Consider the following 16,166-nt stretch of genomic DNA (forward strand, 5'->3'; position numbering starts at 1 on the left):
ATCATGCATCCAAACCTAAAAACGCTGCAACTGACTGCATGGAACATCACATAGCGGCAGCTAATCCAGAACTTTCCCAAAGAGTTAAAGACATTATTCTTGAAGCACGCAGACCTTCAACAAGAAGGAACTATGCTGGAAAATGGAAAAGGTTTGTCATTTGGAGTATGGAAAGAGGAAAAGATGTGTCAAACATAGATATGCCTAACATTCTGGAGTATCTGGCCGAACTTCTTCATTCAGGCCTGTCCTACTCCTCCATCAAGATACATGCATCAGCTATTTCAGCAGAATACAGCTTTGATCCACCTGTTTTTCACCCTTTGCTCAGGCAGTTCCTCAGAGGAATCAAGAATGTAAAACCTCCAAGGAAACCACCATTACCAGCTTGGGATTTAAACTTTGTGCTAGAAAAGTTGACACTATCACCCTTTGAACCAGCAGCAACAGCAGACCTACAACACCTGTCATGGAAAACTGCTTTCCTACTGGCAATTACTTCAGCAAGGAGGGTTTCAGAACTACAGGCCTTAATGGCAGTGCAACCCTTCCTAATCTTCCACCAAGATAGTGTCCATGAGGACTAATCCTACATTTATGCCCAAGGTGGTATCCAGAGTGTCTTTAAACCAGGCAATCCACCTACCTACCTTCTTTCCCAACCCACAAAACAGAGGGAAAGAATACTGCATACCTTGGATGTACATAGACAGCTACGCTACTACTTGGACAGAACAAAAATAGCAGAAAGACTGACCAACTTTTGTAGCCTATGCAACAGGAAGGGAAGGAAAAGCTATTTCCAAACAGACAATCTCCAAATGGATAGGAAATTGCATACGATACTGTTACTCCTTCCATGGAAAACCAATTCCACAGAACATAAGACCTCATTCTACAAGGGCAACAGCCACTACCACAGCCTTCTTACGAGGAGTGGCAACCAAAGACATTATTGAGGCGGCTACTTGGACCTCCGTGCATACATTTGCCAAGCATTATAATTTGCCTCTATATTCCAGATCCCGAGCAGGGTTTGCCACTGCTGTACTGCAAGGGATCCTAAACACACCATAATCTACTTTTATCCTCCCCTAGTTGGCTATGGTATTCTACCCACTTGTTATGACTGCAGATGCATCCATGAAGGACACAGTACAGTTTTGTACCTACCATAAATGTAGATGTCCGAACTGGATAGCATCTGCAGTCAGGATTACCCTCCCTCCTTCCCCTCTGTGGTACTCCTAGGGTGTTTACCCTCCTAATAGCTAGCTGTTGGGGGGGAGTCTTTTATGGTGTATTTGTTTGTATATATGTACATATATGCTTATTGTTGTGTTTACCTCTATCTATTTGGAAACATTGGCATCTATCCAAATTTTTAGCCTGCAAGAGGGCTACTGGCATCTGGGGCAAGAAACACTGAGGAAAATGGCGTCGGCTGATGCTTTTATACCCGAAGTCCAACAGAGATGACGTCGGGTGGAGTGCGACATCAGCCGAAGCCGGACCCGGACTTTGGAATCCGGCCGACTGCAGGGCTGCCTGACGACAGGACAACCCACTTGTTATGACTGCAGATGCTATCCAGTTCGGACATCTACATTTATGGTAGGTACAAAACTGTACTTTCTCTCATAAAAACATCCAAGGCCAACTTTGAGAGAAAAATTGCTAAGGACACTAGAGATAACCACAAAGCCTTCTTCAGCTATGTTAGAAACCTGGGCGGAAACCCTCAGATATGCTCAGAGTTGGTTCACAACAACAAAAAAATACACTGAACCCACAAATATTGCCAACATTCTGGCTGACAGGTTCAGTGCAAATTTCTCCCCTCCCTCACCCCCAAAAGAAGAAATACTTATCCCAGCTGAATGTAATCTCCCTGTCATCTCAGATGTCCAAGTGAGAACCGCCCTAAACAAAGCAAAAAAACACAGCATCAATGGGACCTGACGGTATCCCGGGTTGCGTGTTACGTGAACTCCAAGAGGAGCTAAACCCACACACAAAAATGCTATTTAACCTTAGCCTTACTTCGGGATATGTATCTGAACACTGGCGTACAGCAACAGTGGTCCCACTCCACAAGGGAGGGTGCCTCTACAGACCCTGGAAACAACCATCCCATAAGCTTAACCAGCCTGGTCTGCAAAGCTATGGAAAGAATCATTATGGAACTCATAAACAGAGACATAGGGGACCTACAGACACTTGACCCCACCCAGTTCGGCTTTGTAAAGGGCAGATCCTGCCTTTTAAACCTGGTTGACTTTTTCGAAACAGTCACTAGAGCCATTGATGAGGGCAAAGTAGTCCATACAGCATACCTGGACTTGGCTAAGGCCTTCGACACAATACCCCACTCAGGCATCATAGATAAGCTCAACAGCTTAAAAGTAAACCCTTATGTCTCTAGATGGGTTGCAAACTGGCTAAAGGACAGAACACACAGTTAAAATCGCTGGAGCAATGTCAGACTCAAAGCCAGTCACAAGTGGTGTCCCACAGGGATCTGTCCTGGGACCCCTCTTGTTCGGGATTTATTTCTCAGATGTTAAAGCAAACATGGGAGGGCTGTGGCTGACAAAGTTTGCAGATGACTGCAAACTAGGCGCCATAGTCGATGCACCAGCAGACCTACATCCTACAAAAAGGCCTCACAGAAACGGACAACTGGTGTCGGAGTCACGGCCTTAAACTAAATGCCAAAAAATGTATAGTCATCCCCTTTGGGAAAAACAAAGTACCCGCAAATTATTACATAGACAGCAACCCACTGAGTACGGAAAAAGTAATCTGAGACCTAGGGACCCAAGTCTACAGCGATCTCTCATTTGACACCCACGTTGCCAAAGTGGTTAGAAAAACATTCTACCTTGCACACCTCATCATGAAGGGATTCACATCCAGATCCAAGGATGTCATTGTACCCCTATATTCCTCCCTCATCAGACCCATGATTGAGTACAATGCCCCATTTGGTATGTACCTCACCCGGCATTTGCAACAGCTGGAGAGACCACAAAAGTACCTCACCAAGAGGATCAAGGGTCTCCAACATATGTCTTATTCTGCCAGACTAAAGAAACTTCAGCTCTATTCAGTAGCATACCGCCTGCTCAGAGGTGATGTCTGCCTGACGTACAAGGCCATGTCCAATCAGGATCTGATGGACATGCTCCACCTCAAAAAATCCAAATCCATCAGGACCACGAGAGCTAAAGACTTAAACCTCGGCACAAGTATGAATAGGACATGCTGGAGGGATAGATTCATAACCCAGAGGCTTCCCATGCTTTGGAACAAGATCCCAGTTTGTATTAGGCAGAGCCCCTCACTTGACTCTCTTCAAGAGAAATCTTGAGTGGATGGGAGATGGTAAGTTTACCCCAGGGGTCACATCTGTGTCACTGCTAGACAGGGGCACAGTAAACTAATTCTATTATATAAGGGGACCTTCATTGTGTCACTACTAGACAAAGGCACAGTATTCTAAATTTATTGTGTAGATTTTTTGTACCATTTCATGGGGTGGCAAAAGCCACATCACTATGGCTAGGCTTACAAATGCCCCAGGGCAAGATAGCCTAGTACTATACTATGAAACTAAACATTACCAATTCTCTGCGCTGCCGTTTGGCTTATCTACTGTGCCCAGGGTGTTTACCAAGTGCCTGGCACCAGTAGTAGCTTACTGCAGACTCAAGGGAATAGAAGCTTACTGCAGACTCAAGGGAATTCAGATTTACCCTTATCTGGACGACTGCCTTATTCAAACAGACAACAAGGACATCTTACTCCAGCACCTGGAATTTGTTCAGAATCTACTCAAGTGCCTGGGATTCAGTGTGAACGTAAAAAAGTCAAATTTGACACCCACTCAACAGATAACTTTCCTGGGTGCTCTTTTAAGCACTACAACCCAGATGGCATTCCTGACGCCAGAAAAACAACTTCAGCTGGCCTCAACTTTCAAAAACCTGTCATTAATGTCTCCGCTAACTGCAAGGAAATTCCTGCAGGCTTTGGGTTACATGGCTTCCTGCATCCTACTCGTACCATATGCAAGACTGCATATGAGGAAGATACAATGGTACCTAAAAAGCGTATGGTCCCAGCATTGTCACAGTCTGGAAACAATGATTGCTGTCTTGCCTTGCCTGCAAAAGGAATTTCATTGGTGGGCCACGGCATGTCTTCAAAACAAGGGGAAAGCCTTCAGTCTACCTCCAGCGCAACCAAGTGATAACCACGGACGCCTTGGATTATGCATGGGGAGCCCACTTGCAGGGGAAAGGCCTGCAAGGTTTTTGTACAGAGGATCAGAAGCATCTACAGATCAATTTAAGAGAGGTTAGCTGTATAGAATGCCCTCATGGCTTTCAGGGATCTTTTACAGCCAGGGCAGCGACTGATACGGACAGACACCACCACACTTGTGTGGTACATAAGCAGGGGGGTTCACACTCCTACCCCCTTTGCAGACTAGCCATGACACTATGGAACACAGCACTAGCTTACAAGGTGGATCTACAAGCTCAATTCCTGCCAGGGAAACTAAACATTCTGGCAGACAGCCTGAGCAGGAATCTCAGACCCACACGAGTGGATGCTAGACACCCAAATATTCAAGATGATTACAGAAGCCTGGGGTTGCTCGGACATAGATCTATTTGCATCTCCCCACAACTACCAGTTACAGACTTTTTTGCACAAGGATACATCACAAGCTAGCATGGAAAGTGGATGCGCTCTCATTCAGTTGGAGGAACCTCTCGGGGTATGCCTTCCCACCGCTGCCTCTTCTACCAAGGGTGTTATTAAAAATAAAACCAGACAAACCAAAGATGATCTTACTGGCCCCGAATTGGCCTCGACAATTTTGGTACTAAACACTAACTCTATCCTAGGAACCTCCTTGGCTTCTACCTCAGATTCCAAATCTTTTGTCTCAAACATCAGGGCCAGGTCCTGCACTCTCATATCAAAACTCGCAGCCTGGCGTACCCAGGGTCTATAATTAATTAATCCTACCCTTACCAAACAGGTTATGGATGTCCTCTTGGAAGCCACAAGACCTAGCACTAGGAAATCTTATGCAGGAAAATGGAAGAGATTTTGCACCTGGATGCAGGCTCAGGAATCTGATCCTCACATTCCAAATATTCTATTGATTTTACATTACCTAACAGATATGTTGCATAATGGTTTATCTTTTTCTTCCATAAAAATACATGCCTCAGCTATCTCTGCACGTTATAATACAGATCCTCCATTTTTTTCACATCCACTTCTGAAACAATATCTCAGAGGAGCAAAGATTTTAAGGCCCCCTAGGACTCCACCCATTCCTGCTTGGGACCTCAATTATGTACTGGAAAAGCTTACTCTGCCACATTTTGAGCCTGCTGCCACATCCAATATGAAGTATTTATCATGGAAGACTGTTATCCTACTGGCTTTAACTTCAGCCAGGAGAGTTTCGGAGTTACAAGCACTCATGGCTGTGGAACCTTACATTATTTTTCATCAAGACAGGGTTTCTTTGAGGACTAACCCTACTTTCATGCTTAAAGTGGTTTCTAAAGTGGCTTTAAACCAAACCATTCACCTGCCAACTTTTTTCCCTAATCCACAAAATAAGGGGGAGAGGATCTTGCATTCTTTGGATGTACATGGGCAGCTTCGTTTTTAGCTGGACAGAGCCGAGGATCTCAGGAAAACAGAACTGTTAGTTTCTTATGCAGCAAATTCTCAAGGCAAAGCTATTTCAAAACAGACCATTTCTAAATGGATTGCTCATGGAATCAGATTTTGTTACACTCAGCATGGAAAGCAAATCCCTGGAAAAATTAAGGCTCACTCTACCAGAGCAGCTGCTTCTTCAGCTGCCTTTCTCAGGGGAGTCCCTACCAAAGATATTTTGGAAGCTGCAACTTAAGTTTGGTGCATACTTTCTCTAAGCACTATAATCTCCCTCTTTATTCTAACTCTAGTGCAGGCTTTGCTTCTGCAGTCTTGCAAGGCCTTCTAGCCGCCCCTTCTACTCTATAACCACCACCCTTTGTCTCAGTTTTGGGATTCAACCCTACAGTGATGACTGTAGCAGTGAAACACGAACATAGTACAGTTGTGTACACTTACCATAAATGTAGATGTTAGTGTCTTCACTGTTGCAGTCTGGGTTACCCCCTCTCTTGTCCCCTCTTATACTTATTTTGGTGTGGTTCCCTGCTTCGCCCTTCTGAGGTGTATTTGCTACAGGGTATGGGGTTTGTTGTATGTTACATTTTTGTTTTACTTTTAGCCTTTATTTTTAGGCACCTGACATTTGGGGCAAGAAAAACTGGAGAACATGGCGTCGGCTGGGAGCTTTGTACCTCTGGCGCACTGACGTCCGGGAGGATGAGTACACAGCAGACGCCAGACCCAGACTTTGGGATTCTGGCCGACCGAGGGCTGCCTGCCAGCAGGAAGAACCCTACAGTGACGACTGCAACAGTGAAGACACACTAACATCTACATTTATGGTAAGTGTACACAACTGTACTTTCAGAGTGCTCAGGAGTGTTTTCCATTGAGCCATCCAAGGTGTAGGTGCTAGGGACGCTGTCCCACGGGTAAGAATGTAGGTGAGATTGGACTACATAACATCAAGAAGTTGTGTACTCACCATAACGTTCGATGTATGTAGTCCATCTCACCTCACATTCTTACTAACCCACCCACCTACCGCCTCCTGGAGGACCTAGAGGTAGCGTCTCTGGTTTCAGCACACCTTCTTGATATGTTGAGTTGGTTCTTCCTCTCAACGTGTTTGTGTGTGTGAGCTCGCAGCATCACAATCTGGGGGATAGGCACATTGCAGCATATGGGATACCTCTTAGCCATGAGCCAATTGAAGACTTTGAGCTAGAGTATGGCCGAGTCGGAGCAGAGGTTCGGCTCCAATCCCACGGGTAAGAATGTGAGCCAAGATGGACTACATACATCGAATGTTATGGTGAGTACATAACTTGTTTTTTTCAGTGGCCCTTAAATCTGTTGGAGATCAGAACTGCAGACTTCATTGACACACATTTTCTCATTTTCCACAAAGATAGGGTAACTCTTCATATTTCCACATTTCATAGCCAAAGTTGTGACAAAAGCATTGTTCAGTAGGGACAAACTCCCAGTGTTCTATCTTGCCTCACAGAACAAAAAGATGAAAGGTTTTACTTGATAGGATTAAAGCAAAAAGGAACTCATACCTGTTCGTAATATTTTGTAGTGTGTTGGGGGGGGGGGGGGCAGCTCTGTTTCTAAACAGAGACTTTCACTGAATAGCTGGCTTGTTCCATCTCCTTTTTTTTCCATGTAAATACTGTTCAGGGAATGAGAGCTCAAGCCATAGCAGTCACTGCTGCCTTCCTATGAGATGTCTGCAGCCAGGCCACCTTGGAAGCTTACTGTTTTTTGCATTTTTCCTCCAGCTTTCTTGTTGACTGCAGAACTGGAGAATTGTATGTCCTATGCATTACGGGAAGGAGTAATGCCTCTAACAGTCTGAGGTTTGCTTGCAGTGTTCTAATGCATGTATTTTAAATTTGCAAGCTACTAGTTACCACTGACATGGAAGGAATAAAGCACTGACTATGGCCCCGGTGACTTGGGTTCAGTTGGCGACTTAAGTGTCTGAGATGCTGGCAGGGGAGCATTGACATGCCTATCCTGGAGAAGAGAGTATGCACTTGGTGCATTTTACAGTTGATCTCTAGAGGTCGGAGACATGCAGTGAGGCTGTTGTCTTTAGAGAGTTGAAGCATTGGCTGAGTTGCTACAGAAGTGGGAAGATATGCCAGAACACCTGTCCAAAGTTTTTCTTTGGACAGTGAAAGTGCATGACAGTAGTGTAACAAAAAAATGCTCCTCGGCAGCAATGCGATATTGCCCAGAGGTCCCTAAGGCCCCTAGCTTGCTCAGAGTGTGGGTCCGAGAAAGTCTGGGGAGACTTCCCTAGGTTCAGTAGACCTGCCGAATATGGTGAGGCTCCCAGGAGTAGCTGGAGTTATAGAAATAGACTGTCTTGCAGAATTGTGGTATGCACCCATAACTGTCATTTTCTTAAGTATGTCCTGCATTCATTAGTGTTTTTTGGGATTGATCACAAGTTCTCACAGTATTACACTTGGAATGATGCTGCTGATTTGATGTCACTTGGAAGCTGTCCATAATATTTACGCATTAAAATTTACTATGTAAAATAGGAAAAAGAAAAAAAAAATCAGTATACCTACTTTAAATTATTTAAGTTGTAGAATTAGACATGTTAATACAAAAGAAAAGCGATGTTACTGTTTATTCATTTATATTCATCATACATTTGTGGGTAATTATTTTTCTTTGTTTACAACAGCTCTCATTTAATCCAGCTGTACATAAATCACTGAATTCTTGCCATACTTTAAACTTTGCTCCTTCTCTTGAACATTATTTTGTGCATAAAATCTTCGAGCTCATCCCAGTGCTTCTGCATATTTCAGTTTTTTTTTTTCGGACACAGTTTGTGTGGGGGTATATTTGCTGTTTTAAGCTTATTTTGCAGGTTTAATTTTGAAAGCCTTGTACATGTTGGTCCATTATGATTCTTTCTCATTTTATGTGCAGGTTTGATCTTTGTAGTTGACAGCAATGACAGAGAACGAGTAAATGAGGCAAGAGAAGAACTAACGAGAATGCTGGCAGAAGATGAGCTGCGAGATGCAGTATTGTTAGTTTTTGCCAATAAACAGGTGAGCCCTTCAGCTACTAATATGGCAGGTCTCTAACATTAAAATAAAAAAAAAAAAAAAAGCTTACATGCTGTTTTGACAGGTGCTATTGTCAGATGTGGAGCTATTCAGTAGACTGTATTTCCATCTAAACACAGGCCAAAGTTTATTTTCAGCAGATGTTCTTCGTGTTTCACTGTTGCAGTTATTACATTTGGGCAATCTGCTGGCAGGTTGCCCTCAGTCGGCCTGAATAACAAAATCTTGGGTCCTGCGTCGGTTGCTGTCTCCTCTTCCATGACGTCAAGTTGTCAGGGGTATAAAACATGCAGCCAACACATTTTAATCGGTCTTTCTTGCCGCGCAGTGCCCGAAGCAGAAGCAGTTCGCAAGTGCCGGTCGGCCAACTCCTGAAATTTTCATTTTCGAGTTTCAGATCCAAAGTCTTCAAACTAAAGCCAAGTACCCCGTTGGGGAAACTTTTTTTTTCTTGCTCCTTACCGATGTCAGTCAAAGTTAATAATTGCATTACTTGTGGGAAGCAAATACCTCAAGGATTTTCATTTGTACTGTATTCTTTGCCTAGACCCTGATCACAACGTGCCTTGCTGTTGGTTTTGTGCTAAATTTAACCAATGCACTATTAAACGTCGGTATATTTTTGCTTCTGAATATTTTGGTTCAAGATTTAACTTCCCTGAAATGCCGTCAGTTAGCAATCAGACTACTGGAGTTCACAAAAAATACAAGGGCAAAGACAGACCGTTGAGGTCCAAAACCGATGACTAAGCTTCTAAGACTGTCGCTGGTTCACCGGTATTTGGTGAGGTGCTTTTGCAGCCCCTAATACCCGCTACTTTTGAGTCGCATGCCTCTACTGAGACCCATTCGGAGTCCGGTATGCTGCAAGATTCTGCAAGTATTGAACCCGTGGATGATGATCCTGTTACCCTGCTGCAGTCCTCACACTTGGGTTATCCTGTCGTCAGGCAGTCCTGCAGTCGGCCAGAATTCCAAAGTCTAGGTCCGGCGTCCGTTGCTGTCGCTTCTTCCCTGACGTCAGTGCACCAGGGGTATATATGATGCATCAGATGCCATTTTCTACAGTCTTTCTTGCAGTGTGGTGCCCGAAGCAGTTCGCAAGTGCCAGTCGGCCGACTCCTGAGATTTTCGAAGTCTAATTTCAGATCCGAAGTCTTCAATAAAGCTAAGTACCCCGTTGGGGAAACTTTTCTTGCCTCAGACCGATGTCAGAAAAAGTTAATTTTATTTCTTGTGGGAAGCAAATATCTCATAAGGATTTTCATTCTTATTGTATCCCTTGCCTAGGCCCAGACCACGACGTCACTGGTTGTCACTTTTGTGCTACATTCAATAAGCAAACTATAAAACGACGCTTTGATTTCGCATGACACTACTTCGGTAGAAAATTTAATTACACTATGCCGTCGGAGCAACCGACTACTGGCGTGCACAAAAAACGCAAAGATAAGGACAGGCAGCCTAGACCCAAGCCAGACTCTGAGGCCTCGGCTGGGCCGGTCTCTGGTTCACCATTTTTCAGTGAGGTGCCTACGCAGCCCCTGGCTACCGCAGAATTGGAACTAGAGACCGCTTCGGATCCTATGGCAGAGAGTTCTAGGCCGACACAGCCATTTCTTTTAGGCCCTACCAACAACATTGCAGAAAGACGCCGGTGCTGCAGAAATACCTTCGGTTTCTGTAGGTGTCTTCAGACCGACGACGCTCACCATAAAAACGTATCCTAAGCTTAAGACTCCTTTTTAATCAAAAAAGACTGCACTTCAGTCTCCAGTTCAAGGCCCCATGCCTAAGAAGCAGATGCTTAAAATGGCTGAAGATTTGATCTCTTTAATCAAGGGTTCCCATCCCCCACCCGACAAAAGCCCTAGACAAGAGGAAGATTATGCCTCCTCTGATCAAGTGTCTATTTCCTCAGGCTCCTCTGAGGAACAAGATTACTCCTTTCCTCCTTATGAAGATTCTGATGCTGAGGATTCCATTCCCTCCGCTTCTCCCCCTGAAGACTACTTTGGGGAAACTTTGCATACAGTGAGGGAACATTTTCACTGGGAAGGTCAGGACTACTCTGACTCAAAGAAAAGGCTCAGAGTTTCTTTTCCTCCCCCAGCACAGACCATTTGCTATCCCCCCAGTTTTAGACATTGTGGATGATGTTTACTTAGAATCTAGTTTAAACCCAGATTCTCTGCCTCCTGCTCCAGCCAAACCAGACAGATATTATAGAGTGCCTGACTCCCACAAATTCCTTTACAAAAGCCCTGTTGCTGACCCAGAAACCATCTCCCAAGGTCCCAAGGGGGCTAAGGCTTCTATGGCAAAAAATCCTGTACCCTCTGAAAGGGACTCTAGAGCGCTAGACAGGTGGGGGAAGAAGGTTTTCACCTCAGCCACTCTAGCTATGAGAGCACTAAATTGTCAATTTCACATGCTAAAATACCAGCAATTTCTAATGTCGCAAGTAAAACAAAAGATGAGCACACACCCTCAACAGTCTGAATTGAGGGAAATGCAGGATCTGTTGCATGCAGCTGAACAGGTGGGCAAACATACTTTGCAATGTGGATTTGACTCCTTGGAAGCTTCCTGTAGAGCAGCTGTTACTGGGTCTGTTGTACATAGGCATGCTTGGTTAAAGGAACAAACTCTGCCTCATCATGTTAAAGCAAAGTTACTAGATGCTCCCCTACAGCAGGATGTGATGCTCCCCCACAGCAGGATGTCCTATTTGGAGTTAAAGCAGAAGTCATCTTAAAGAAAATGGAGGATAAGGCAAAATCTATGCAGACGGTCAAAGATTTCTTACAGGTTCAGCCCCATCGCTTCAGCAGAAATTGGCCAACAAACAATTGGTCCTTTCCAGCTACTGACAGACCTCAGAGGGGTAAATAGACGCCAAAGAGGCAGGGGACAACCACAAACCCACTACAAACCTCGACAATGGGGCACTGCAACCCAGAAGGGAGGAGAAGACAGGCCCCAAACTACTAGAAGGCAAACACAGTGACTTAAACCTCATATAGCCAAGCAAAACTCTCTTGGCAGCTCCCGTGGGAGGAAAACTAGCACTTTTTCAGACAACTGGCGCATCATCACAAAGGACAAATGGGTCCTAGACATTATTTCACAAGGATACAGATTCCATTTCCACACCTTGCCAACGACAAGAGGAATGCCAAACCTGCCACAAAATCAATGGGCAGAGGCACAAAAACAAATTACAGCTCTCATGGACATGAGCCATTCAACTGGTACCTACATGGGAGCAAGGCCAAGGATTTTACTCAAGACTCTTTTTAGTCCCCAGAAAGGACAATGCTTGGAGACCAATTCTGGACCTTTCAATTCTAAACACCTTCTTACAAGTACCCAAATTCAAATTCAGGATGCTAACACTACAGCAGCTTCTTCCCATGTTGGGCAGGAAAGCATGGCTAGTAACGTTGGACCTCAAGGAGGCATACCTGCATGTCCCTATCAGACAAAATTGCAGAAGATACCTCCGTTTCATTGCAGGTTCAACCCATTACCAATTCTCTGCACTGCCTTTGGCTTATTCACTGCGCCCAGGGTTTTCACAAAATGCCTGGCACCAGTAATTGCATACTGCAGACAAAGAGGAATTCAAATATACCCATACCTGGACGACTGCCTCATCCAAGCAGAAAGCAAGGACATCCTCTTACAGCATCTGGCTTTTGTAAAACACCTAAGTTGCCTAGGGTACACAGTAAACGAAAAGAAATCAAAACTAGTACCCTCACAAAATGATGCTCCTGGGTGCCAGCTTTAATACAACGGCCCAGATGGCTTATCTGACGCCAGACAAACAACTACAACTGACTCAGTATTTCAAAACAATGGCAACAAAGACCCAACTCCCCTGCAAGAAATATTCTGCAGGCCTTGGACTTCATGGCATCTTGCATACTACTAATACAATTTGCAAAGCTGCATATGAATGAGGAAATTAGTGGTACCTAAAAAGCGTATGGTCTCACAGCCACAGCTTGGACACTGATCTCTCATTCCCTGCCTTCAACAAGAGTTTCTATGGTGGTCACAGGCATGCCACCTCAACAAGGGTCAGCCTTTCACCTTGCCCCCAGCCAGGCAAACTATGACAGATGTATGACTGTGCCTGGGGGGCACACATGGCAGGACAGTGCGTTCAAGGCATATGGACTGCAGATCAAAGCAATCTGCACCTCAATCAAAAAGAAATGCTAGCTGTACAGAATGCCCCGACAGCCTTCAAGGACCTCTTGCATCCAGGACAGCTTACAATAAGGACAGAACACCACAGTAATGTGGTACATAAACAAGGGGGTACACACTCCTACCCTCTATGCAGGCAAGCAATGACCTTGTGGAACACAGCACTGGCTTACCAAGTTCAGCTACAAGCTCAAGTTCCTGCCAGGATAAAAGAACACATTGGCAGAAGACCTCAGCAGAAACATCATAGATCCCCACGAGTGGAAACTGGATCCACAAGTATTTGCAATGATAACTCAAAAATGGGGCCACCCAGACATAGACCTGTTTGCCAGTCCCCAAAACCATCAGCTAACAAAATTTTGTACAAGGACGTTTCACCATCAAGCTTGGAAACCAAGGATATTTTGGAAGCTGCAACTTGAGTTCAGTACACACCTTCACCAAACACTACCACTTACCACTTTACTCTAAGACTAGAGCTGGCTTCGCCACTGCAGTTCTGCAGGGCCTTCTAGCCTCCTCTAACCCTGTTTGACTCTACCTCCCATCCTTAGCTTTGGGATTCTACCCAAGTGTGACGACTGCAGCAGAGTAACACGAACATAGTACAGTTTTGTACCTACCATAAATGTAGATGTTAGTCTGTACCCTGCTGTAGTCCAGGTTACCCTCCCTCTATCCCCTCTGACCTAACTAACTAAAACTTTACAATACCTTCAAACCTGATACTACCGTTGTGATGTATTTGCTTATAGCTGGAGGGATGTTTTGCTTGTGCTAAACTTTTTAGATTGGTACTATTTACTGACCACCTTTTTGGGGGCACCTGACATCTGGAGCAAGAAAAACTGAAGAAAATGGCGTTTGATGCATCATACATACCCCTGGCGCACTGACGTCAGGGAAGAAGCGACCGCAAACAACGCCGGACCAAGACTTTGGAATTCTGTCGGACTGCGGGACCGCCTGACGACAGGATAACCAAAGTGTGATGACTGCAGCAGGGTATACACTCCAAAATCTACATTTATGGTAGGTACAAAACTGTACTTTCCTTCCCTTGGATGGGTCCGGAGCCGCTGAGCAGGCACCGGCTTCTGAAGGTGCTTTCAGGCCGCAACATTTTTATATTAAACCGATGCCATTAACAAAAACAAGGTGAAAAAACTTCTATGTCTAAAAAACAGACACATGAGCCACGTGCTCAGGCCCCTATGCCTAAAAAACAAATGATTAAAATGGCTGAGGATTTAATTACCTTGATCAGGGGTTCCCAACCCCCCCCCCCCCCCCCCCCCCCGCTAAGAGGCCTAGGCAAGGCACTGATTTTGAATCTTCGGATCATGTTTCCATTTCTTCTGATTCCTCTTCTGATCAGGAATTTTCTATTCCTCCTTATGAGGACTCTGATGCAGAGGAATCCATCCCATCTGCTTCTCCTCCTGAGGATCTCTCTTTTGGAGAGACTTTGCATATTTCACTGGGAGAGTCAGGACTTATCAGAATCAAAAAAGAGGCTTAGGGATTTTCTTCTTCCTCAGCATAGGCCTTTGGCAATGCCTCCTATATTGGACATTGTTGATGTGTTCTCTTTCCTGACTCCCACAAATTTCTTTTCAAAAATCCTGCTGCTGATCCTGTGACTATTTCTCAGGGTCCCAAGGGTGTTAAGGCTTCTACAGTCAAAAATCCTACCCCTTTTGGTAGAGATTCCAGGGCGCTGGATAGATGGGGGTAAGAAGGTTTATACATGTGCAACCTTGGCAATCAGGACTTTAAACTGCCAGTTTCATATGCTTAAATATCAACAGCATGTTATGGGCTTACTGAAACAGAAAATTATTGATTTCTGATTGTGTGGAAAATAGTTACAGGACTTATTACATTCAGCAGAACAGGTTGGCAAGCATACTTTGCAGTGTGGTTTTAATTCCTTGGAGGCCTCTTGCAGGGCCGCCGTAACTGGATCTATGATAAGAAGGCATGCCTGGCTCAAGGAGCAAAATCTGCCTGATCATGTTAAAGCTAAATTGTTGGATGCCCCTTTACAGTATGACAGTCTGTGTGGTAATAAGGCAGAAGAGGTTTTAAAGAAAATGGAAGATGAAGCTAAATCGATGCAAACTGTAAAAGATTTCTTGCAAAACTGTAAAAGATTTCTTGTAAGTGCAGCCACCCAGGTTCAGTAGGCCATGGCCTACTAAGAACTGGTCCTTTCCCGAGTCCAACAGAGCCACTCTGGGTAAACCCAGGTGCTCCAAAGGCTCAAGATAGCAATCGCAGGGATCTTACAGGTCAAAACAATGGGGTGCCTCCACCTCCAAATCTGGAGGTAACAAAGCACAACCCTACAATAAACTGTCTCAATGACTTTCCTCTGCCATCTCCAAGCACTCATCTTTTGGCAGCCCCCTTGGGAGGAAAACTAGGACTTCATGCTCAAAATTGGCATTTAATTGCCCAGGACAAGTGGGTATTAAACATAGTATCCCAGGGGTACAGATTTCATTTCCACACGTTACCAGTTCCAAATGGATGGCCAGCTCTGCCACCAAACCAGTGGGCAGAGGCCCAGAAACAAGTCATGTCCCTCATGGATATGGGGACTGTTCAACCAGTACCAGAAAAGAAAAAAGGACAAGGATTTTATTCAAGACTTTTCCTGGTACCCAGAAAAGACAAATCATGGCGTCCAATTCTGGACTTATCTATACTGAACACATTCCTGGACATTCCAAAATTCAAAATGCTGACTTAACAGCAGCTACTGCTCATGCTTGGCAATAATGCCTGGTTGGTAACTCTAGACTTGAGGCATACCTGCATATCCCAATAAGGGAATCTTGCAGAAGATACCTCCGCTTCAAAGCAGGCTTTTTGCATTACCAATTCTCTGCACTGCCCTTTGGCTTATCTACTGCGCCCAGGGTCTTTACAAAGTGCCTAGCACCAGTAATTGCATTTTGCAGACAAACATTCACATTTATCCTTATCTGGACGATTGTCTTGTTCAGGCAGAGGACAATGGACACACTTCAACATCTGGTGTTTGTAAAAAGGCTTCTAGCATGCCTAGGGTACACCATAAACGAAAAGAAATCACAACTGGTACACTCTCAAATAATTACATTCCTGGGTGCA

The 16,166-nt window shown here is 44.7% G+C and overlaps 1 protein-coding gene across 1 annotated transcript in view; it reads left to right on the forward strand.

Annotated features, from left to right (window-relative positions):
* LOC122788217 (ADP-ribosylation factor 1) overlaps positions 1–16,166 on the forward strand; it is a gene marked incomplete in the record, with an annotated part of 387,297 nt that overhangs the window by 345,401 nt on the left and 25,730 nt on the right. The window contains 1 exon segment of the mRNA XM_044055232.1: positions 8,659–8,783. Within this exon segment, the coding sequence (XP_043911167.1) occupies positions 8,659–8,783 (125 nt within the window).

This window comes from Protopterus annectens, chromosome 13.part0 (assembly GCF_019279795.1).
Source record: "Protopterus annectens isolate FY-2018-M chromosome 13.part0, PAN1.0, whole genome shotgun sequence".
Lineage (NCBI taxonomy): Eukaryota > Metazoa > Chordata > Ceratodontiformes > Protopteridae > Protopterus > Protopterus annectens.